This window comes from Hypanus sabinus, chromosome 29 (assembly GCF_030144855.1).
Source record: "Hypanus sabinus isolate sHypSab1 chromosome 29, sHypSab1.hap1, whole genome shotgun sequence".
NCBI classification, from domain to species: Eukaryota; Metazoa; Chordata; class Chondrichthyes; order Myliobatiformes; family Dasyatidae; genus Hypanus; species Hypanus sabinus.
Window position 1 is genome coordinate 18,383,181 of NC_082734.1, and position 24,136 is coordinate 18,407,316.

The 24,136-nt window shown below is 48.4% G+C and overlaps 1 protein-coding gene across 1 annotated transcript; it reads right to left on the bottom strand.

Moving 5' to 3' along the window:
- Positions 1–4,627: 4,627 nt before the first annotated feature.
- Positions 4,628–20,774, bottom strand: LOC132383087 (platelet-derived growth factor subunit B-like). Its single transcript, XM_059953867.1, has 7 exons — positions 20,251–20,774; positions 19,566–19,623; positions 14,302–14,391; positions 11,418–11,611; positions 8,147–8,258; positions 7,385–7,523; positions 4,628–5,492 (listed from the first exon to the last, which is right to left on the bottom strand). Exons 1-6 carry the CDS (start codon positions 20,302–20,304, stop codon positions 7,402–7,404), a joined length of 630 nt encoding a protein of 209 aa, XP_059809850.1. The 5' UTR covers positions 20,305–20,774; the 3' UTR covers positions 4,628–5,492; positions 7,385–7,401.
- Between the last annotated feature and the right edge of the window lie 3,362 nt (positions 20,775–24,136).

Genomic DNA, 24,136 nt, shown 5'->3' on the forward strand with positions numbered 1-24,136 from the left:
GGTCTACTTCTGCACCTATTGTCTGGCCAGTGTCCTTCCAACACAGTTCTCCTGCCATAATGTTTGGCAAGACTTTGCACGGGCCAGTGAGTCCCTGTCAATTTCTACAACCAGTTCCTTCTCCTTCATTTACCTGCACTTCACAGCTCACTGTTTAGAGGATGCACTGACCTCTCTTTCTTAGCTCCAAATCGGACGGCACTGGACACCACTGACCGCTCACTTAACCCTGGCATCCCTCTGCAATTTTCTGTGGCAGTAACTCGTTACCGGCTCTCCACTTCCACAGAACTGTGATGCAAAGCTGCACACGGAGCAGAGCAGCCTCCACGGGTCTGTCCTGGCTGCCTAAACAAACTCGCTGCTCAAGGGGGCCTCTGATTCCGCACACCCACGGTGTGCCAGCAGTCTCTCGTGTAGAATGTCAACTTATTTCTAGCCACTGGTATAAATATCGTCTGTTAAAACCTCCTTTAACACATTGTGTGCGTGCTGCCCGGAGTTCCAGCATCTGCAGATCTTCTCTCGTTTGTGATTAAACCGGGGGTTACCAGGTAGCATGGCTCGAAGGGCCTCCTATTCCGTATTCTCCAAATAAGATTAAAATTAAATAAAACGTAGGAGCAAAAATTAGGCCATTCGGCCCATCGAGTCTGCCCTGCTATTCCATCGTGGCTGATTTGTTATTCCCCTCAACCTCATTCTCCTGCTTTCTCCCCGTAATCTTTGGCGCCCTTACTCATCAAGGACCTACTAACTGATTTAAGTACACCCAATGTCTGTGGCAATGAATCCCACAGATTTACCACCTTCTGGCTAAAGACATTCCTCCTCACCTCTGTTCTAAAATGTTCTGAGGCTGTGTCCTCTGGTCCTGGACTCCCACATGATAAGAAACGCAAGTATAATAATGTGTGGGATGAGTGGCACTGTATGTGACAATAACAAGCCAATTGTAATCTGATTAAAGAGACTCAGTCCAGGTATAAACAAGGTTAACTGGGAATAGCTGGATTGCCCATACTGATATCTCTGAATGCCCCGGGAACTCAGCAAGTCAGGCAGCATCAAGTCAGGAATCAATTTGAGGAAACTATGGGAGAGGAGGTTAGTTCACCAGTAGAGCAAGTAAATAGACAGTGTGTGAGGGAGGAAAGGCAGGTGATGGAGAAGGGATGCGCTCAGCCCGAAGATGTAGGGGAGAAGAAAGAAAAGGATAATAAATTTGAATGCATTCTTAGGGATGAAAAGAGAGGAGGAGGTGGAGAGTATCTTAAATGTATCTATTTTAATGCTAGGAGCATTGTAAGAAAGGTGGATGAGCTTAAAGTGTGGATTGATACCTGGAATTATGATGTTGTAGCTATTAGTGAAACATGGTTGCGGGAAGGGTGTGATTGGCAACTAAATAGTCCTGGATTTAGTTGCTTCAGGTGTGATAGAGTAGGAGGGGCCAGGGGAAGAGGTGTTGCTTTGCTTGTCCGAGAAAATCTTATGCCTGCGCTTTGGAAGGATAGATTAGAGAGCTCCTCTAGGGAGACTATTTGGGTGGAATTGAGGAATGGGAAAGGTGTAGTAACACTGATAGGAGTGTTTTAAAGGCCACCTAATGGGAAGCGTGAGTTGGAAGAGCAAATGTTTAAGGAGATAGCAGATATTTGTAGTAAACACAGTGGTGATTGTGGGAGATTTTAATTTTCCACACGTAGACTGGGAAGCTCATTCTGTAAAAGGGCTGGATGGTTTAGAGTTTGTGGATTGTGTGCAGGATAGCTTTTTGCAACAATACATAGAAATACCGACTAGAGATGGGGCAGTGTTGGATCTCCTGTTAGGGAATGCGATAGGTCAGCTGACAGATGTATGTGTTGGGGAGCACTTCGGGTCCAGTGATCACAATAGCATTAGCTTCAATATAATTATGGAGAAGGACAGGACAGGACCTAGAGTTGAGATTTTTGATTGGAGAAAGGCTAACTTCGAGGAGATGCGAAGGGATTTAGAGAGAGTGGATTGGGTCAAGTTGTTTTATGGGAAGGATGTAATAGAGAAATGGAGGTCATTTAAGGGTGAAATTATGAGGGTACAGAATCTTTATGTTCCTGTTAGGTTGAAAGGAAAGGTTAAAGGTTTGAAAGCACCATGGTTTTCAAGGGATATTAGAAATTTGGTTCGGAAAAAGAGGGATGTCTACAATAGATATAGGCAGCATGGAGTAAAGGAATTGCTCGAGGAATATAAAGAATGTAAAAGGAATTTTAAGAAAGAGATTAGAAAAGCTAAAAGAAGATACGAGGTTGGTTTGGCAAATAAGGTGAAAGTAAATCCGAAAGGTTTCTACCGTTATATTAAAAGCAAGGGGATAGTGAGGGATAAAATTGTCCCCTTAGAGAATCACAGTGGTCAGCTATGTGTGGAGCCGAGGGAGATGGGAGAGGTTTTGAACAATTTCTTCTCTTTGGTATTCACTAAGGAGAAGGATATTGAATTGTGTAAGGTGTGGGAAACAAGTAAGGAAGTTATGGAACCTATGACAATTAAAGAGGTGGAAGTACTGGCGCTTTTAAGAAATTTAAAAGTGGATAAATCTCCAGGTCCTGACAGGATATTCCCCAGGACCTTGAGGGAAGTTTTATGTAGAAATAGCAGGAGCTCTGATGGAGATCTTTAAGATGTCATTAGAAACGGGGATTGTGCCGGAGGATTGGTGTATTGGTCATGTGGTTCCATTGTTTAAAAAGGGTTCTAGAAGTAAGCCTAACAATTATAGACCTGTCAGTTTGACATCAGTGGTGGGTAAGTTAATGGAAAGTATTCTTAGAGATAGTATTAATAATTATCTGGATAGACGGGATCTGATTAGGAGTAGCCAGCATGGATTTGTGCGTGGAAGGTCATGTTTGACAAACCTTATTGAATTTTTTGAAGAAGTTACGAGGAATGTTGATGAGGGTAAGGCAATAGATGTAGTCTATATGGACTTCAGCAAAGCCTTTGACAAAGTTCTACATGGAAGGTTAGTTAAGAAGGTTCAGTCGTTAGGTATTAATGCTGGAGTAATAAAATAGATTCAACAGTGGCTAGATGGGAGATGCCGGAGAGTAGTAGTGGATAATTGTTTATCGGGTTGGAGGCCAGTGACTAGCGGAGTGCCTCAGGGATCTGTTTTGGGCCTAATGTTGTTTGTAATATACATAAATGATCTGGATGATGGGGTGGTAAATTGGATTAGTAAGTATCCCGATGATACTAAGGTAGGAAGTGTTGTGGAGAATGAGGTGGGTTTTCAAAGCTTGCAGGGAGATTAATGCCGGTTAGAAGAATGGGCTGAACATTGGCAGATGGAGTTTAATGCTGAGAAGTGTGAGGTTCTACATTTTGGCAGGAATAATCCAAATAGAACATACAGGGTAAATGGTAGGGCATTGAGGAATGCAGAGGAACAGAGAGATCTAGGAATAACAGTGCATAGTTCCCTGAAAGTGGAGTCTCATGTAGATAGGGTGGTGAAAAAGGCTTTTGGAACGCTGGCCTTTATAAATCAAAGCATTGAGTACAGAAGTTGGGATGTAATGTTAAAATTGTACAAGGCATTGGTAAGGCCAAATTTAGAATATTGTGTGCAGTTCTGGTCACCGAATTATAGGAAAGATATCAATAAATTAGAGAGAGTGCAGAGATGATTTACTAGGATGTTACCTGGGTTTCAGCACTTAAGTTACAGAGAAAGGTTGAACAAGTTAGGTCTCTATTCATTGGAGCGTAGAAGGTTGAGGGGGGATTTGATCGAGGTATTTAAAATTTTGAGAGGGATAGATAGAGTTGACGTGAATAGGCTGTTTCCATTGAGAGTAGGGGAGATTCAAACGAGAGGACATGATTTGAGAGTTAGGGGGCAGAGGTTTAAGGGAAACACGAGGGGGTATTTCTTTACTCAGAGAGTGATAGCTGTGTGGAATGAGCTTCCTGTAGAAGTAGTAGAGGCCAGTTCAGTTGTATCATTTAAGGTAAAATTGGATAGGTATATGGACAGGAAAGGAGTGGAGGATTATGGGCTGAGTGCGGGTAGGTGGGACTAGGTGAGATTAAGAGTTCGGCAGGGACTAGGAGGGCCGAGATGGCCTGTTTCCGTGCTGTGATTGTTATATGTTATAAATCTATGAAGGAAAATAATGAGCCATTTCAGGCCGAGACCCTTCATTGGGACTGGCAATGCATGTTACTCAAGGTTTCCCGCTGTAACCGGGCTCTAGCGGGCAGCTTCCATCGTTCCGCCCCGCTGGACAAACCCGGGGGAAGGAGGTCAGTACATTCCTCCGCAGTGCGTCAGGGCCACGGCTCGCTGCTTGCCCCTCCCGCCCTGTCTGAGTGAAGCGTGGCAGCCTCTGCTGTTACCTGCACACAACCTCACCTGGCAGTCGGCGAGGCAAATGCCAGACTGGCATCTGAAGTCTCCCGCACTGTCTGGCGATGTTGTTGCGCAGGGAAGCGGACAGCAGGGATTGCATCAGAGCGGGGAAAGTCCTCTTACAAAATTAAGACAATTAGCGACATGAATCAGCGTCCAATTATCCCATGCACATTCGCGAGTTCCTGCGGCAGGAATGCGTGACTCATGCACACCTGGCCTCACAGCATTACCACAAACAGCCGTTTATTATACTTCATAGAAACTTTTACATCTTTAAATATATAAATAATTAGTCTATTTAACTTTAAAAACACAGTTGAGATTCAATATTTACAGCAGTAACCTAGTAATCTTCACTGCTCCATTCAGGCACCACCTGCGATCTCGATTGAACAGCGATCGATCTGCGATCTGCCCCGGTCTGTAGCACCGGCGGGTCTCCAGTCCCTGAAGTGCGTGAACAAGCAGGAGGCGGCGGCAGTCCGGTGCAGAACGTGGGAACAACCCCCCTCCCCTCCTCTCCCCTCCGCTGCCAGATCCTGAGCCTCGGGCTCCGTCCCCGACCCGTTTAACTCCGACAGATCAGAAGCCCAGGAGTCGGGACGGAGCAGAGTGTCACTGAATTGAGCCAGTCAGGGACAAGGGGGAAGCTGGGCTCCATCTCTGTCCGGGGAGGGGACAGGCGGTTCGGAAAGGAACCTCTCGAAATGCTACACCAACTGGCCAAGCCAGCCAGCAGCAGAAGGATGGGCCTCCTCTTCGCTGCAGTGCGCAGAAACAAACATTAAATGTCAAATATTAACAGGGAAAAGCTCAATGTACAGTGCAAAGAGCCAAGTCTCAACACGGCCTCCAGCAGACAACTCAATGCTGATTGGCTCCAGTCTTTGCTCAATAAAATCCAGTGGTCGTTGCTTAGAAATCATTTGCTGAAAGTCAATATTTTGGTCCTTAGTGCACAGTGGTGTTGTATTCGTCCCTTTACACGAAAGGTACGTAGTCCCCGGAGGATTATCTCCCGTTGGCTGTGTAAAGCAGGTCTGCCTTGGATCTCTAGTGTCACACCGTCCCAGAAGATAATCTACAGAGAGAGAGAGAAAGCGGGAAGTGTGAGTGCTGAAACTCCGCTCAAACTCCTTGCCGAGTCCGCCCCACTCCCAATCCACACTCTGAGTGCACGGGAGATCGACCCGGACTGAGACAAGGAGAAAGGTTGAGCGGGTTGGAGCTTATTGAATGGAAAATCCTGCAAAAGGCGGTGGATGCTGTTCAAGTCCATCACGGGTAAAGCCCTCCCCACCACCGAGCACATTTTACACGGAGTGGCGTCGCAGAAAAGGCGCCATCCATCAGGAGGGACCCCGTCCACCCAGGACATGCTCTCTCCTCGCTGCTGCCACTAACGTGGCGGTACAGGAGCCTCAGGACTCACACCACCAGGTTCACCAACAGTTAATACCCCTCAACCATCAGGCTCTTGCACCAGATGGGATAACTTCACTCAGTTTCACTCTCCCCATCGCTGAACAGTTCCCACAACCTACAGACTCACTTTCAAGGACTCTTCATCTCACCTTCTCAATATTTACTGCTTATTTATTATTTTGTCTTTATTGAGTATGCATGCTCAAAAATAAAATTCAAGGTTGTATATGATGACATACATGCACTTTGACAATAAATTTACTTTGAAGTTTGAGGATGAGATGTTCAAAATCATAAAGGGTACAAAGAGAGTGAATGAACACGGTCTTTTTCCCCCAGGGTTGGGGACTCAAGAACTAGAGAGGATAGGTTTAAGATGAGGGGGAGAAAGTTAATAAGAACCTGGGTAATGTTGTCACATAAAGTGTGGACAGTGTATGAAAGAAGCTGCCAGTGGAAGTGGGTTAAGGTAGGTACATTAACAACATTTAAAATGCTCTTGACATGGATAGGAAAGGCTTAGAGCTGGGGTTCCCAACCTTTATGCCATGGACCATTAACCAAGGGGTCCATGGACCCAAATTGGGAACCTCTGGTTTAGAGGGACAAGGACCAAACATGGGCAAATGGGATTTGCTTGGTTGGAAATCCTGGTCAGCATGGATGAAATGGGCTGAAGGGCTTGCTTCCATGCTGTATGACTCTGACTTTCCTCCCTCTCCCTGTTCAAAGTTTCAATGTAAGTTTATTACCCAAGCACACATTACAAAATGCCCTAGAGATTTTTTTCATTGCAGTAACTACAGGGAACAAGGAAATACAACAGAATTTTATAAAGACAAGATACAACGACTAATAAACACAATATGCAAAAGACAAAACTGTGTAAGTGAAAATAATACACAGAACATGAGATGTAAAAAGTTCCTAACAGTGAATCTGTAGGTCATAGAAGCAGTTCTTGGTGGTTAACCGTACTAGTTCAGTAGCCTGATGGTTGAAGGGTAATAACTGTTCCTGAACCTGGAGGAGTAGGACCCAGGCTGCCTGTAGTAATGGCTTTTTGTTTGTTATGTACCATGTCGTATGATGTGGGTGATCATGGTCTTTCTTAGCAAATGTTTCTATGGAGACTTTTTTTGCCATTGCCTTCTTGTGAGCATCAACACTCTTCAGAAATGGTTCACTTGGTGTCAGCGGTCGCACAACAAGGACTTGTAATGTGCACCAGCTGCTCACATGACCATCCGCCAACCCCCTGCTTCACGTGACCCTGATCGGGGGGGGGCTAAGCAGGAGCTACACCCTGCCCAAGGGTGAGCTGCAGGCCAGCGGAGGGGAGGAGCGCCTTCCACCTCCTTTGGCAGAGACGTTTCTCCACCCAGTGATGGTGGTAGTGAGAAAAGGACCAGGGCTGGATGCTTTGATGATGGAAGCTGCTTTCGTGCGGCGCCATTCCGACCTTTGGGCATTCCCTCCCCAAGCCCCCTTCACGTAGCGTTCCTCTCATCCGGAGAGAGAGGGAGTGTGGTGTCCGGAGCTCCTCACCTGAATCTCAAGGCTTGCTATGTGTGGTGGACTCCTTTCGCCCCAGCGATGTCCCAGTGTTGGGACATCCGATGTTTCCGTTTTCTGCTGCTGTACTTGCGGGCCCGGACTATGATGGGTGCTGGAGAGACCAAGGACCCTGACGGGAAGAGACATGCGTCAGACCCCGGATCTGCAAAAGCCCCCCCCTGAGCAACTTACTAGGAAGAGGGATGACTCCTGGCTTCATCGCTAGAGCAGGTACTGACTTGCCAAACCCTAGATGCCCACAGACCCAACCCCAGCCACCTATGGACCAAACCAAAGGTCAACATGGAACGCCAGCCAAACTTGTGGTCCTCCCAAACACTAATCAAGTAATTCCAACCCACCTCCGACACCCATTGCCCAGAGATAAAACAGGATGCAGTCGTCTAAACTGGAAAACAGACTCTTGGCAGATGTCCATTGTTGAACCAAAGATTGTTCAAGGACCCATTATCTACCCTCCCTCCAATGAACCCTCTACAACTAAACAACCCTTGCTACCATCAGGGAGGAGGTACAGGGGCCTGAAGGCACACACTCAGCGATTCAGGAACAGCTTCTTCCCCTCTGCCTTCTGATTTCTGAATGGACCCATGAACACTACCTCACTACTTTTTTTTTGTTTGCACTACTTATTTGAATTTAACTATTGAAATATATATATATATATTAACCTCTACAACCCTCTCCTTGGTTGCAGAGACTCAGTGTAAGTCGAGACCTTTGGATGCTCACCCTCTCTCCCCTGGGACTCTGCATTCATGCACTTGCAGGCCACGTGATCGAATATCACCACCTCCACCATCTTGATCGTGTTGCCCTTCCGCCGGTACACCTGCTTCCTAACCTGGGGGATGCAAAAGGACAATTAGAGCAGGATTGTCACCCAGTCTGAGCACACAGCAAGCTCGCCCATCCATGGCCAAAAGTCTACAGGACCTTTGCCCGAAGACTTTGGGAGCGAGGCACACCTTTGCCATGAACGTAGACCGAGCCCGGAGCTGACCCAACCCATTCAGCACAGCTAGATAAACGACACTCACTCACAGTGCCAGGCCCCAGCCTCGGCACTCCCCACCAACCCTCGTTGATTAATTGTGGAAAAATGCTGGGAATTTCCCGGGCCAGTAGGATTGACCTCTGACCCATGTGCACATTTAGCTCGGGTTATTTTTAGATAGCTGATCGGGGAGAGCCAAGAGGTGAGGAAGCCACAGAGGCACTTGTCTGGGTCACAGTTCCCCAAGTGTCGGGGCACACAAGGACTTGGAGCAGCAGTCGGCCATTCAGCCCTTCAAGCCATTCCCACCATTCAATAGGAGCATAAGTACTGTGGAGAGCATTGTGACTGGCTGAATCACCGTCTGATATGGGGGTGGGAAGGGAGGCTAAGGCACAAGATTGGAATAAGTTGCAGAAAGTTGTAAAATTAGTCAGCTCCATCATGGGTACCAGCCTCCGTAGTATCCTGGACATTGTCAAGGAGTTGTGCCTTAGAAAGGTGGTGTCCATTATTAAGGACCACCACCACCCACAACATGCCCTCTTTTCATTGTTACCACCAGGGAGGAGGTACAGAAGCCTGAAGGCACACACTCAGCGATTCAGGAACAGCTTTTTCCCCTCTGCCTTCTGATTTCTGAATGGACATTGAACCCATGAACACTACCTCACTACTTTTTTTTTTGCACTACTCATTTTAATTTAACTATTAAAATATATATATATATATATATATACACATTTACGTAATGTAATTCAGTTTTCTCTGTATATATATATATATTTATCGTGCATTTCATTGTCCTTCTGCCATAAAGTTGCAAATTTCACGACATATGCCAGTGATATTAAATCTGATTGTGAATAATCTGTCCCAGACTCCACCTCCACTCCTGGGACGTTCCCCCAAAGCTCTTGAGTATTTGATCTTTCATAAAACAACAATCCACTTCCCTTTTGTGACGATCTGACTTCTGCAACTCTTAGCGACACCAGGGCCCCTCCAGCGGTTTGCTACCCATCTGAGAAGAAATCCCTGCACAACTCCGGTTTAAAGGACTGTCCCATCACCTTGCCTCTCTCACATGAGATCCGCCAGAAAAAGCGGGATCTCCTGGTGGCCACCCAGTTTACTTCTACTTCCCATTCCGATGTGTCAATCTACTGTTGCGATGAGGCCACACTCGGGTTGGAGGAACAACACCTCCTGTTCCGTCTGGGTAGCCTCCAACCTGATGGCATGAACATCGATTTCTCAAACTTCCGGCAAATGCCTCTGTCCCCTCTCACAACTAACCTCCTTGTCCTTCTGTTGCTCCTCCCCCTTCCCTTTCTTCCATGGCCTTCTGTCCTCTCCCATAAGATTCTCCCTTCTCCAGCCCTGTATCTCTTTCACCAATCAACTTCCCAGCTCTTTACCTCCCCCTCTCCCGGTCTCACCTATCACCTTGTGGTTCTTCCTCCCCTCCCCCACCTTCTTACTCTGACCTCTCCCTTTCCTTTCCAGTCCTGATGAAGGGTCTTTGCCCCAAAACATTGACTGTTTACTCTTTTCCATAGCCTGACCTGCTGAGTTCCTTCAGCATTTTGTGTGTGTGTGCATGTTGCTTTGGATTTCAAGCATCTGCAGATTTTTTTCGTTTGTGCCCCTACCACAAATGTTGTGCTCCCTTAAGATTTCATTTTTCCAATAAGAACACCTCTGATATTCCTAAATTCGAAAGAATAGGCTTCTAATTTCTTTTTACCACTCCTGATAGATCAGGAACTAGCCAAGTGAACCTCTTTTGGTCTGCCTCTTAAATAAGATGACCAGAACCAAGGACCATTCTATCAACAAATGTACCCTTGTAGCAACACTCGCCAACACTCTCCAATTTCAAACTTCTTGCAGCAAGATACTGATCTTTGTACTTTGTTAATCTACTATCTCTTTCCAGTTTGATAAGTCTGTGCAGCGGTTCCTGGTACTGAAGCCACATGACCTCAGTTTCCAAATTTAAACTTCTCACCCGCTCAATGTACTGATCAATATCCGGTTGCAGAATCTGAGCATCCCCAGAGCTGCTTGCTCTTTCACCTATTTTTGTGTCATCAGCAGATTTGGAGGCCTTGTATTTTGCAATCTCCTCCAGGTCATTAATATGAATAGTGAATGACTGAGGGCCAAGAATTGATGGGTGGGGTGGGAGCTCCACCAGTCACACCCCCTCCAGCCTGAGAAAGACCCGTTTGCTGACACATCCCCCGCCACCACAGGCTCTCGTCTTGTCCAGCAGCCATGCCTGCCTCTCCCCATTCAGCCGTGACCCTGGCATGGGCTCACTCAGTCCACTCCCCAAAGCCCCTCCAAGCTCCAAGCTCCCTGCCACCCACCGTCCACCCCTCCCAAGTCGCGCGGGGTGGGGAGCATCCTGACCGGCTGCACCGCAGCCTGGTGTGGAGGCTCCGACCCACGGGATCAGCGGAGGCCGCAGACGGTCGGAGGCTCAGCCTTCTCCAACGTACCACAATCCTCCCGGCCATCAAGGACAGTGCCTAAAGGAGATTCCATTATTAAGGAACCTCACCATCTGGGACATGCCACCTTCTCATTCCCACCACTGGAGAGGAGGTGCAGGAGCCCGAAGCCATGCACCAAGTGGTTTAGGAAAAGCCTTTCCTCCACTATCAGATTTCTTAATGTCCCCTGTACCCATGAACACTTTCTCGCAATTCCTCTTCTTCACTGTTTACTTTATCTTACCATAATTTTATATCTTGTTCTGCTACCACAAAACAGTAAATGACATTCGTAGGTCAGTGATAATTATTATTATTGCGACCACACTACCCTCCTCCCAGCCAGGCTCTCGATGTCCAGAATCCTCCTCAAAGCTCCAGCACACCAGCTAGTCTCACCCCAGGTGCACAGATCTTCGGCCGCCCATCCTCCCAAGGCTCAGGGGCCCCCCCCCCGGCATCCCAGCCCTCTCCACCCCGGCTCCCCGCTGCCAGTCCTCACCTTCACTCGCCGCTCCTGCACCTTGGTGGGCTGGCACTTGTAGATCCTGGAGTTGCAGCAGCCGGAGCAGCGCTGGACCTCCACGCAGCTCGGCCACAGGTAGAAGTTGGCCCTGGTGGGATCCACCATGCTCCGCGTTATCTCCACCACCTCCGGCCGGACCTTGCACTCGGCTGGCTTGGCCATTTCCACCACTGGCAGAGACAGGAATGGGATCACCAGTCAGCGGGGTCTCGGGCACTCTCCCCTCCCTCAAGCTGAGCCCCACCTCCCCACTGCCTCGCTGAGCATCAGGACAACACCTTCATCTGGGACACGTCCTCCTCATCAGGAAGAGATATGGAGGTTTAAGAACATTCCATGTTTTAAGGACAACTTCTTTCTCTTCATCATTTTTCTGAACTGCCCATGAACATTAGCTCAGTGTTTTGCACTAATAATCTGGCAGCTTATAGTAACTTTTTAAGGTTTGCATTACACGTCTGCTACAAAACAAATTTCACAATGTACATCCGTGATCTTGGGAATGAAAGTGTTAACATATGTTAATATCTACATATGAGGAGCGATCGAAAGCTTAGAGCCTGCGCTCACTGGAGTTTAGAAGAATGAGGGGAGATTTCATTGAAACCTATCAAATATTGAAAGGCCTGGGTATGTGGAGAGGATGTTTCCAATTGTGGGAGAGTCTAGGCCAAAAATAGAAAGATGCCCCTTTAGAACAGTGAGGAGGAATTTCTTTAGCCAGAGGGTGGTGAATCTGTGGAATTCATTGCCACAGACAGTTGTGGAGGCCAATTTGTTGGGTATATTTAAAGTAGATGTTGATAGGTTCCTGACTGGTAAGGGTGCTAAAAGCTGGAGAATGGGGTTGAAAGGGAAAATAAATCAACCATGATTGAATGGTGGACAGACTCGATGGGCTGAGTGGCCTAATTCAACTCCTATGTCTTATGATAATAAACCTGATTCTGAAGTCAAAAACAGGGAAGGTCAGGGCAGACATGGACATTTGACCCTGTCAACTTAAACCAGGAGCTCCCAAACTTTTTAATGCCATGAACCAATGCCATTAAGCAAGGGGTCCGTGGGCCACAGGTTGAGAAGTCCTAGCTTAGAGTCATTAAGGTGAGGGGATGATGGTGTTGTGGCAGCCCCTGGCTTCAGGTACCACTAGGATGGCACCGATACACCAGAGCTTGGGGCGTCTAAGGGAGGGGTTGCAGGGGGGTTACCTGCCGGGGAGGGGAGAGGACAGGAAGGGAGTGGACTATGGAAAGGAGTATTTTAACTGGAGACTAGGGACACAACAGCGATTGGGTAATGGACTAGCAATGGAAACAATCCAGAGCACAAGTTCAAATCCCACCTCCAAAGCTAAATTCAGGTTGGGGAGCCGACTGACGGCAAACATCTGGATTTAGCTGGAACCAAGAGACCGATGCTGGAAAAAACCAACATGGTTCACAACTAACGTCCCTCAGATAGCCAGCTGGTCGCTAACTCCAGCCCCACAACGTGGTTGACAGTTAGCCTCCCCCCTCACTCTGGGTCAATTAGGGACACGCAACAAACGTCAGCCTGTGAATCACTGAACCCACGTGGGTGTGGGTGGAGATGGGTCGGCGTGGGCTGGGATCACTCAGCCCCCGGTTACTGACACCTCTGCCCACAGATTCTCGTTCTTTCAAGCCCTCAGAACACTCCTGGCGTGTTAACCGCTTCCTGCTTACGACCCTCTCTAATATCTCCATGTTCCTTTCTCCCTGACCTCATACTACCTACCTAACAATACAGCGAGGTAGGTCCTTCCGCCCCTTTGAGCCAGACTGCCCCAGCAACCTCACAACCCCAATCAACCCTAGCCTAATCACAGGACAATTCAACAGGTACACTTAATGCCAGAGAAGTGTATACAATATACATCCTGAAATTCTTTTTCTTCGCAACCACAGAAACAGAGGAGTGCCCCAAAGAATGAATGACAGTTAGAACACCAAAGCTCCCCCCTTCCATACATAAGCAACAACAAAGCAACGACACTCCCCACCAGCAAAAAAAGCATTAGCACCCTCCACCAAGCATCAATAAAGACATAGACTTGCAGAGCCCCAAAGACACCCATTCACCTGGTAATTTGACATACCACGGAGAGGTGTTCCCTTCTTTACAATGACTAATTAATCTATCCGGTACGTCTTTGGACTGTGGGGGAAAACCAACAGGAAGGATGTACAGGCTCCTTACAGGACCACACCGGAATTGAACTCAATTCTGGAATGTCCTATGCTGGGTTAGCATTGTGCTACTCACCTCGCTACCATGCCAACCAACTGGCGGCCATATTTCCAGCTATCAAAGCCCCAGTCACGCGAATTTCCTCTTTAAATACCTTCCTCCTGACGACTAACCGCGCTCCCCTCTGACCCTAACTACAAGTACCCCGGCACCCCGGGACCCTGACGAACCTCTCCTGTGGCAAGCATCACAGCCTTCGTTCGGGCTGCTGATCAGCCCGGCCAGGTAACGACAGACTGGAAACATTTGCCGAAGTGCGCCGCGGCAGTCTGGCAGTTTGCGCGATGCCATTACAGATCAGGGCGTTCCAGAGTTCAATTCCGGCGTGGTTCTGTAAGGAGTCTCTGTGATGTCTTCCCTGCGGAATGCATGGATTTCCTCCGGGTCCTCTGGTTTCCTCCCACAACCCAGAGACGTGCGGGGCAAGTCAACAGGTCATCGTAAATTGTCCTGTGATTCGGTAAGGGTGACTTGGTTTTGTCAGGGGTTTGCTGGGGCACCATGGCTCAAAGCGCTGATTCTACCGTGCTGAATTGCCAAATAATTAAATATGGCCCTAGGCAATTGATACTGAAACACCCCTTACCTGTACTACGGGTCACACGCACCGCTTTCGCACGATCGTCTTCGCTTACGGACACCAAACCAAGGTCGTCAGGATTCTCAATGTCCGCCTCTGAAACCAAACACAAGCTGGTTACCATCCACACCAGTCTAGAAATTGTACATTAAAGTTATTCACCTTTCAGGTCAGTTGAAGACTAATATAAATTATTTTCACCTCGTCCTTTGAATTAGAAAAGCGGAATGGTGTTATATTTTATTCCAGATGTTAACTCTCCATTTTCCTTCCCCTGACACTGCCTGACTCACCGAGTTCCTCCTGCACCTTGTTTTTTGCCTGCCAGATCTAATTTTCCTAACTGCCCCTGGGAGTTAATGCAGAGAAGCTGATGAAAGAAATGAAAGTCGGCCACACGGACCATTTCCAAGGGTTGGAACAGCGCTCTGTAATAGATCAGAGGAGCTGAGCAGACTCCTCCTGTGATAGATCAGAGGGGCTGAATGGCCTTTCACATTGGCATGGAGATAAGAACGTGAGAGCTTTCAGAGCATCTGGAGTTGAAAATTCCAGGGCTCGTGCCGCGAGGTTGAGGGAACAGCTGCAGGTTAAGAAGTCGAAAGGTGCTTGTGAAAGCACTGTCCAAAGCCTGTGAGAAAACAGTTTCCGTAGCTGACTTCCAGAGCTAATTCCAGCCTCTTCGTGATCCAATTACCCGAGTGCACTGGCCCAGGAGCTGGTCACCACAGCTGGTGTCTTGAAGTCACTATCAGTAACAGCCTTCCACTGAAAACCAGATCATTTAATACACATCTTCCTCCAGAGGGGTAAAGTGTGAAATGCCAGGGATAACTCATTTTACCTCCATGATGACATGGCTGTGGAGAGATCACACATCTTGGGTCAGCAGCTGAATACCGAGTGGGATTAGGGATCTGACTGGGGTTGTCAACGTAGTTCCCGAAATGTTGCCCGCCAGGAATCATCCAGCACCTCATTTAAACTGAGAGTGGTGGGCACCAGCAATTCAGGCAGAGGGTTGCACCACCTTCACACTGCTGTTGTCTCTGTTGTAGTGTTGTCCCAGCTGTGGCCACTCAGCCCATCAAACATGATCTGTACTATCCACCAAACAAAAAAATCTCCCTGTCTCAGTCTAAGTCTTTGATCAAAAGACAAGATTCGCAGCTTTCAGGCGGAGATATCCTGAGAGCTCGGCAGAGTAGTATGTCCTTGGGCGACAGGATTTATTTGAAACTCTCAGGGGATCAGGCAGCATCTGCGGACAGAGTAACAGGTTAAAATGTGACCTCTCATCAGTACTGTGCTGACTCGATAGCTCATCCGCCTGAAACACTAAACGTGCCTAATCCACTGATCATTTCCAGCTCTTTTTGCTTTTATTTCAGTATTCTGGCATCTGCAGGAATTTTTTTCCGCCGTTCGTCAAAACCAGAGGGTTGAGGGAATGTTTACAAGCTCTGCCTTTCTGTCCATTCCATTCTCCTTCCCTGATCCAACAGTCAAATTCAGTCATTAATTTTGGCAACAGCTTTGCTTCAGTCACAAACCTAGTGAGGGACACCACAGTCTCACAGCTCTGCATGTGGAAAGATTCCCCCTCCTCCGGCCCAATTTCAATATCTCCTATACAAACATTCTCTCTGATGATCACCCATGACGCTGGTAATACCTTGTTACTCTTTCTGAATTTAAACACCTGTCCCCTTGGCCTGTAATCAGGATGTTTCAACAAACATCAATTTTCTCTCTCATCAACTCACAAAGGAAGTTGCAGAGTTGGTCAAGGTAAATTCTTACCAGGAACCTAGGGGCCAAATCCCAGGGGACGCCTGCCTCAGATGAGGGGATTACAGGTCAGTGGGGGGAGTCAGCCAGCAAATATTTCATACAAGAGCGAATCGAACTCCGGAACGTCAGAGCAACACAGGCGGTGTGGATGGGGATGGGGAGGCAATGGGAGGGGAACATAGGCACAATAATCCGTCCAATTCCTACAAAAGTTCTGACACAACCGAGTCCACAGGTCTGTCCGAGGAGTATTTTCAACAAAAAGGCAAGGGAGAAGTATTAGGATGGGTGAACAAAATTTCGGTCTGGATCGGTTTAAGGACAGCACTGGGCACCACGGTGGCAGTTACTGTGACGTTATTACAGCTCACGGCATTCCGGAGTTCAGAGTTCGATTCTGGCGCCCTCTGCGAGGAGCTTGTACTCTTTCCCCGTGAAGAGTTTCCTCCTAACACTCCGATTTCCTCCCACAGTTCAAAGTTCAAAGATTTATGATCAGAGTCACCACACACAACTCTGAGATACCTTTTCCTGCGGGCATACTCAGTTAGAAGATGTGCCAGGTTGATTGACCGATGCAGGTTGTCCTGTGATTAGAGTGGTGGGTTGGTGGGTGGCACACCTCACTGTGGTAAATAAGCACCAGGTAGAGGTGGGGGCCTGACAGGGATCAGGGACAGAGCGCCCCCCCCCCATGGAAAACTATTTAAAACTGCTACTATACAAAGTGATGGAACTGTGATTGGTTTAAAGTGAGGGGACCCCAACCTGTGGTCCACAGACCCCCGCGGTTAATGGGAGGGGGTCCACGGCATTAAAACGGTTGGGAAGCCCCGGCTGAAAGCATGATGCCCTCCCGTGAAACCCGCATCACAGATCCAGCTCCGCAGAGAATGGGTGTGTCGCTCCAACCTCACAAGGGTTAAGAGCACGAAGAAAGAATCGAGCAGACTGAAATGTTAATCGTGTCACATTTACGAAGTAGAAATGTTAATGTGAAGGTCAGACCCGCGGGCAAAAGAAAGAAACTTTGTTCATTTGAATGTTTCAGACAATTGCAAACACAAACTATCAGGAAACTATTCGACAAATTCCATCCTGGTCAGGACAGTTGGAATGTTAAAACAGGGCGCCTATATTTAGAAGCAGATTCATTGTATTTGAAAAACAAGAGAGAGACTGGCATTTAACAATGGTGGGACAAAACCCAGAAACATGGGCAGCCCGGCGGCCTCCCGTGATGCCGCGCTGTTAGACTGCAAGGAGGCAGTGGAAGCTCGCCAAAGTCGTTTCGACTTCTAGACAATTCCAGGAAACACTGGGCTTTCTTAGATAGCAGCTGAACTGAGGTTGCAATAGCTGGCAGACATAACAGGCAAGAATTGAAATGTCATTATGGAACTCAAAAAAAAAGAATGCATTCAGGAGCGCTCGTAGCACGGGGAGCGGAGCAGGCCCCTGACCCGCGAACACACCTCAGCGCCACCTCTTGATCTCGAAACACAGACCACAGAAAACTCTGCAATTTCAGCTGCTGTGCCAGGAGCCGCAACGTCAAAGTCAGTCTCACCCCTTTCACGCGCACACCTCCTCGCACCTTTATCCATTCTCAGGGCAACTCTGCTCGACAAGAATCCGCCCTGTCCTCCCCAACAGCCTTCCCATTCACAAAGCCCAGGGAGCGCATGGTGTCCCCTTCCCAGCAGAGCTGTGACCTGAACAAGTAGCGGCAGATCTTGCCGCCTATCCCTTCCATGGTTCCCGTTGGATATGAAGGAGATCTGGCTGCAAAGAGGAGGGATAGCACCACTGACCCTACCTACAGAACACCTCAGGCCAGCAAGATTATCACGCTAATGCCACGGGATCCTCAAGAGGACCACATCCTGACCGTAGGGTCTGGAGGCTTGCGCGCCTCAATGACCCGAGGAGTTATGTTGGCTGGAGTCAGGGCCTTGAGCTTTGGCTCTTGGTAGGGTCACCCATGCCAGACAGGTCAAAGGGTAGAGGTCAGACTGAGAGTGGTCCACCTGTCCTCCAGGTTCAGGGGTTCAGCTCAGGGCTGACAACCCTGACCGGTCAAAATAAAATTGTTACGGAAACAGCAACGAAGAATCCTCCTACATTTGAGTGGGACGGTATTCCTGGGTCTCCACCCGGGACTGGCAGGACTGACAGTAGTGAAAACCGAGCTACTGACGCGATGAAGGAAGCCCTGAGCAGGGACGGAGGGCCTTCATTGCTGCCCCGGACGCCAGCGGGGCCAACGTGAGTGATGCCCCAGGGCTGCGCAGCCACGTAGTGGAGCGGTTAGCGTAACGCTATCACAGCGCCAGCAAGCTGGGTTCAATCCCGCTGCAGTTTGCAGGGAATTTGTACCTTCTCCCCGCGACTGCGCGGGCTTTCCACCGGGTGCTCCGGGTTCATCCCACATTCCACAGACGTACGGTTAGGGCTATCGCAGGACTCTGCACAATCCTTACTGAGTAGATTTGATGGGAACAATGCACTGTACTGTAGGTTTTGATGCTAATCTTCCGTTACCATTGTCCACCAATATGCTTCAGGTACTGCATCTCTGCTCTAAAGTGATCCAGACCCACCATATTGCTTTTAATTAATTCACAGGACATGGTCACCTCTGGCACCGCTGACTCTTACTGCCAAACTGAGGAGAAATAACCAGTACATTGTTGGATTTTTTTTAATTTAAAAAAAACTTAAAACCCGTGGATGTCAGAAACCTGAAACAAAATCAGGGGAATGCTGCGGACACACAGTGGGACAAGCAGCGCCTGTGGAAGGAGTTTCGGGTTCAGGGAACTGCTGAGGGGGTCATCAGCCTGAACTACCGACTGCCTTTTGCTGCCTGACCTGTGGAACATTAAACACAAGATGTTCTGCAGACGCTAAAAGCCCAGAGCAGCAAACACTAAAAGCCCGTTGACCCGTTCAGTTCCTCCAGCACTTTGTGTGTTTTTCTGCACCTAGCCACGTTTGCGGGTCTGGGAGTTGTAACACGAAAGGAATCAGGTGGATTTTTTCTCGTACACAATCCACTACTGTACTACACTCTGCCTGATGCAAGATTTCTGCCCACCGAGCCCCTCTAACAGATTGTCGCTCCAGATTCCAGCATTTGCAGCCTCGTGCTTCCAATAGATTTGAACTTACTCCTGCTCGTCTTTTCTTGTTCCCAACTCCTAGATTTAATAAATTACTTAAATTGAAGGTCCCCAGCTACTCTCGTCGCCAGTGAGATTTGAACTCTTGCCCCTGAAGCTATCGTCTAGAATTTGGCTGTCTGCCCAGCGACTTCACTCCGCTGTCACAGCCCCGTGGATATGTTCTATCCACGGGTAGAGGGTGCAGCTCTACCCTCGCACCGCCACCTCATCCCCCCCCTCCCTTTCTCCCGTTCCTCAGTGCCCGCGCCCCGCTCGCAGCCCCTGCAGGACACCGCTGGAATCATTTACCCAGTGTCGGATGGAAGAGGAAGCTCCGGTGTCTGTCTTCAGGAGGGATCCAGTCACCCTGCGGGGGGCGAGAAACACGCGTGGTGAGGCAAGGTCCCAAAGCACCCACTCCCCCCCCCCCCACGAGCGGTGAAAGGAGTCCAATCATTAACCCTCCACGGGCCACTGGAATAGCCGGCAGGGACAGTTCGAGCCCAGCTTCTGGTGCTGTCCGTGTGGAGTTTGCAAGCTCTTCCTTATAATTCAAAGGATGTGGGCTTCACAGACTGAGCAAATATTTAATTGCCCGTACCCAGCTGCTGTCAAGGTGGTGGATGAGATCCTGGAGCTGCGGGAGACCCATAATGTTATGATATCGTTTCCTTCCACACTCCAGCTCCCCCGGATTACTCGGCAGCTGTAGGATGCCGTAGGGTGTTGGGGTGATGGGGGTGGCAATGTGGATTGAATAGAGTACAGGGAGAATTACCGGGAATGGGTTTGTTAAGAGACCCAGCACAGTCTCGACGGGCCGAATGGCCTTCTACTAAATGTACATGAAATATCCCCGATGACCGAACTCCTCGCGGTCCAGCCCGCGTCAATCATGGACCACCTGGCGTCTGACTCACCCCATCCGTACGCACTTGCATCCTGACCTCGACCCCTGTCCCCAACGCCCCACTCCTCCCCACCTCCTGCTCACCTCGGTCTCCAGCCACAGGTGCCACAAGGTGAGCAATGCGACGCCCAAATTCATGGTCAGCCTCGGTCCCGCTCACAGCGCAGCGCCTGATCGGCTCATCGCCCCGGACTGCCGCCGGCTCCCTCTGCACGTTATATCCACAGAGCGCTCTCCGGCTCCGGACACAGGTCCCGACTGTCCGTTCCGTGCCTGGGTGTCACTGTATCAGAGCCGCGGTGACTGACTGCGTCTGTACTATAATCTGTATGCCTCTGTGTGTGTGTGTACGTCCGTGTTACTCTGTTTCTGTGTGTGCGCTATACTCTGTATGTACCTCAGTGTATCTCTGCTACACTGTGTGTGTGTGTTTCTCTGTCCCACTTTTTTAGCTCTCTCTCTGTTTGTGACTTTGCCTTTTTCTCTGTATTTCTTTTTCTGCGACTGTCTGTCTGCCCGTCCCTCTCTGTGCGTTTATCCCTCTTTCTGTGTGTGTGTCTCTCTCTGACAGTGACTGCGCCTGTGTGTCCCTCTGTCTCTCTCCACCAGCAGCGTTAATCTCGGCTCCCGCTTCCTCCGGCTCGCTTATATCGAGGGCTTGCCGAAGGTGTGCCAGAGGAATGCGCATGTGCTGCGGGGATTCCCCACGCCGCGGCTGATCTGAAGCGGAAGGTGGGGCCGTGAAGCCGAGAGAAAGCATGGCTGGAGGGGACTCGGGCGCGACAGGTCTGGGAGGAGCCCACGGGCGGTGAATAGAGTCTGACAGTCCGGGACACACACTTCTCTTCCTCTCCGAGGATTCTTGAACTGGTCACCGCTTCGTGCCCCGTGGCGCTGGTCCAGTGAATTCGCCTCTGCCTCTGTGCCTCTCTGCTGACTGTCGCCCCTCTCACCCTCCCTCAGATTCAACCAGCTTCTCACATGTCCTGTAATCCTCTGATTCTAATTCTCCTATTTTATTCCAAAAGAGACCCTTCAGCCCACCCATACTAATCCCATTTGCCAGAAGCTGATCTCATCGTCCTATCTCACCCTCTGAGTGATCTTTTTTCCCCCTGTCAGATCCCCTCTTACTCCTCACCTTAAGCCTATTCCATCTGGTTTTCAACGTTATGGGAGAAAGTTTCTCACTGTCCATCTTCTCTGTGCCCCTGATCACTCCGTACATCTCCCAGCCTTAAGGAAAACGAACCCAGCCTATCCAGACTCTCCTCGCAACTGAAACTTTTCATCCCAAGTACCATCCTGGTAAATGTCCTTTGCAACCTCTCCACATATTCATGTCCCTCCTATAGTGCAGTGACCAAAACTGCTCCAGCTGTGGGCTTTTAAAGAAGTATCATGACTTCTTGTATTCCATATCCAATCAAGGCAAGCATTCTCCCTTTTCTTGCCTCTATCACCACCTTATCTACCCATGCCACCAGCTTTAGGGGCCCGTAGATGTACACGATGTCTCCCTATACACCCTGGAACATACAATTCATTGTAAATGTCCTATCCCAAAATGTATTACCTCACACATCAGGGTTAAGTTCCATCTGCATTGTGTTTCTTTGATACTTGATGAATTTTAACTCAGGAGTGGTGTATTTCCTGTGAACAGCAGCTGTTAGGGGTTAGGCACATGGGATGACAGAATGGACCCACAAGGCGAAGAGGTTTGCAACCCAGCATTGAGGACATCGTCAAAAGGTGATGCCTGAAAAAGCTGGCATCCATCATTAAGGTCCCCCCACCATCCAGGACATGTTCTTTCCTTACTACTGCCATCAAGAAGGTGGCACAGGAGCCTGAAGACACACACCCAATGTTTTAGGAACAGCTTCTTCCCCTCTGCCATCAGATTTCTGAACGAACGGACTAACTCACGAACACTGCCTCACTATTTCTGCTCTCTTTATTTAATTAATTGCTTAAAATATGTATTTATTATTGTAATTTATAGATTTTTATATTTTGCTCTGTACTGCTGCCACAAAATAGCAAATTTCACAACATACTGTAAGTCAGTGATTCTGATCTGTTACAGTGACTAAATATCCGCAGCTCTCTGCCCATCCTCTTTCTCTATTCCTGCACTATTTTAGCTCTTTATCTCCTGCCGCCCATGTGTGATGCCTTACTTATTTGCTCAAGCCCATCACCCCTCTAGGGGCACAGGCCACCGACAGCAGCTCGCCAGAGTTATCTGTCCAAAGCCAATCTCTCAAGTCCCAGGTGTAGCCCATCCGGAGATCCTTCCTCTCCTACAGATGAGGTTTTCAGAGATCCTGTTGGTATTTCTGTAGCTTTGGGTCTTTAATGGGTTGGGGCTGCTCCATGCCCACCCCTCCTCCTTTTGCGGCCAGAGTTGGGACTGTCCATGGTAGAAGTGTTTTATGCCCTACGTGAAATGAATCCCACTGCATTTTCCTCAGTTACTTTCTCCATTTCCTGCTTTCAGTTCCTCTTTCTTTGTTCATTCGCTCAATCCATTCACAACTCATTCTGTTTCTGCACATTTCCAGTATCATTTTATTGTTTCTCTCTGTCTCTGCATCTCTGCCTCTATCTGTATCTCTCTCTCTGTCTCATCTCTCTCTGTCTGTATCTCTCTCTTTCCCTGTCTCTGTATCTCTCTGTCTCTGTATCGCTCCATCACTGATGTCTCTCTTTGTCTCTCTCTCTGTTTCATCTCTATCTCTGTCTCTCTATCTCTCATTGTTTCTGTTTCATCTGTCTCTCTCTCCCTCTCTCTGCTGCCCTCTATCATTTCTTTCCCCTTTCGCTCTCCTCCCTGTGATCTCATAGTTTCTGTCTTTGTCAGTCATTATTTATATTCAGTATTACTGTTCATCAGTTTTGCAAGTTTCCCTGTTCCTGTCTCTGACTCTCACTATGTTTCCCTTGCTATTTCTGTCTCTTGTACAACTCTTTATTTCCCTTTCCTCTTCTGCAACTTTATTTCCTCACTTCCGCTCACTTTAACTGCTTTTTTTTGCTTCTCTGTGCTACTGTCTTGCTCTTTAACAGACAATAGTTTCTGCCTCTGCCTTGCTATCATTGCCTCTTGTTTCTGTGCCCTCTTCCTCTTCGTCAGTTTCCTTCTATCCTCTCTCCTTTATTTTTATCTCTGTAACTTTCTCTTTATCCCTCTTTCTGCTTCTCCGTCCCCTTCTCCATAATTTGTCTTGGACTCCATCCCTTTCTTTCTGTCTCATAGAACAGTCCTGCATTACAGGCCCTTCAGCCCACAATGTCGTGCCGACCCTTTAATCTACTCTAAGATCAATCTAACCTTTCCCTCCCACACAGCCCTTCAGTTTTCTTTCATTCATGTGCCTAAAAGGCACTGAAATATTCCTAATGTATCTGCTTCTCTGTAATGCGCTCCAAGCTCTTACCTACCTCTGAAATCCCCCTATTCTTTCCTCCAATCTCCTTAAAAATATGTCTTCCTGTATTATGGGGGTAAAAAAAATGTTGGCGATCCACTCTATCTTTGCCTTTTACCATCTTATACACTTCTATCTCATCCCTCTCTAAAGCTTCCTATAATGAAGCAGCCAGAACTGACCCCAAGATCCCTCTGTTCCACCACAACTGCTAGGAACTCTGCCGTTAACCATGTACACTGCCTTCAGGTTCGACTGTCCAGAGTTGTCACTTCACACTTCGCTGGATTGAAGTCCATTCCGCAGGCCTTTTGGGAAAGAGGGTACTATACTGCATCCGACACCTTGACAATGCTCTAATATTACCATGGTGGATCTCCGCCACATCTGACGATGGCAGGAGGCCTGTGTGGGAGAGTTGGTAAAGTGGAAAAGCAGATCCACTCTCTCGACCTCAGAAGTCCAGCTCCAAATGTCACAAACTGGGGTCTTCCTTGGTTGCAGTGGGTGGCCATGACGTCTTCTGTGCCTTG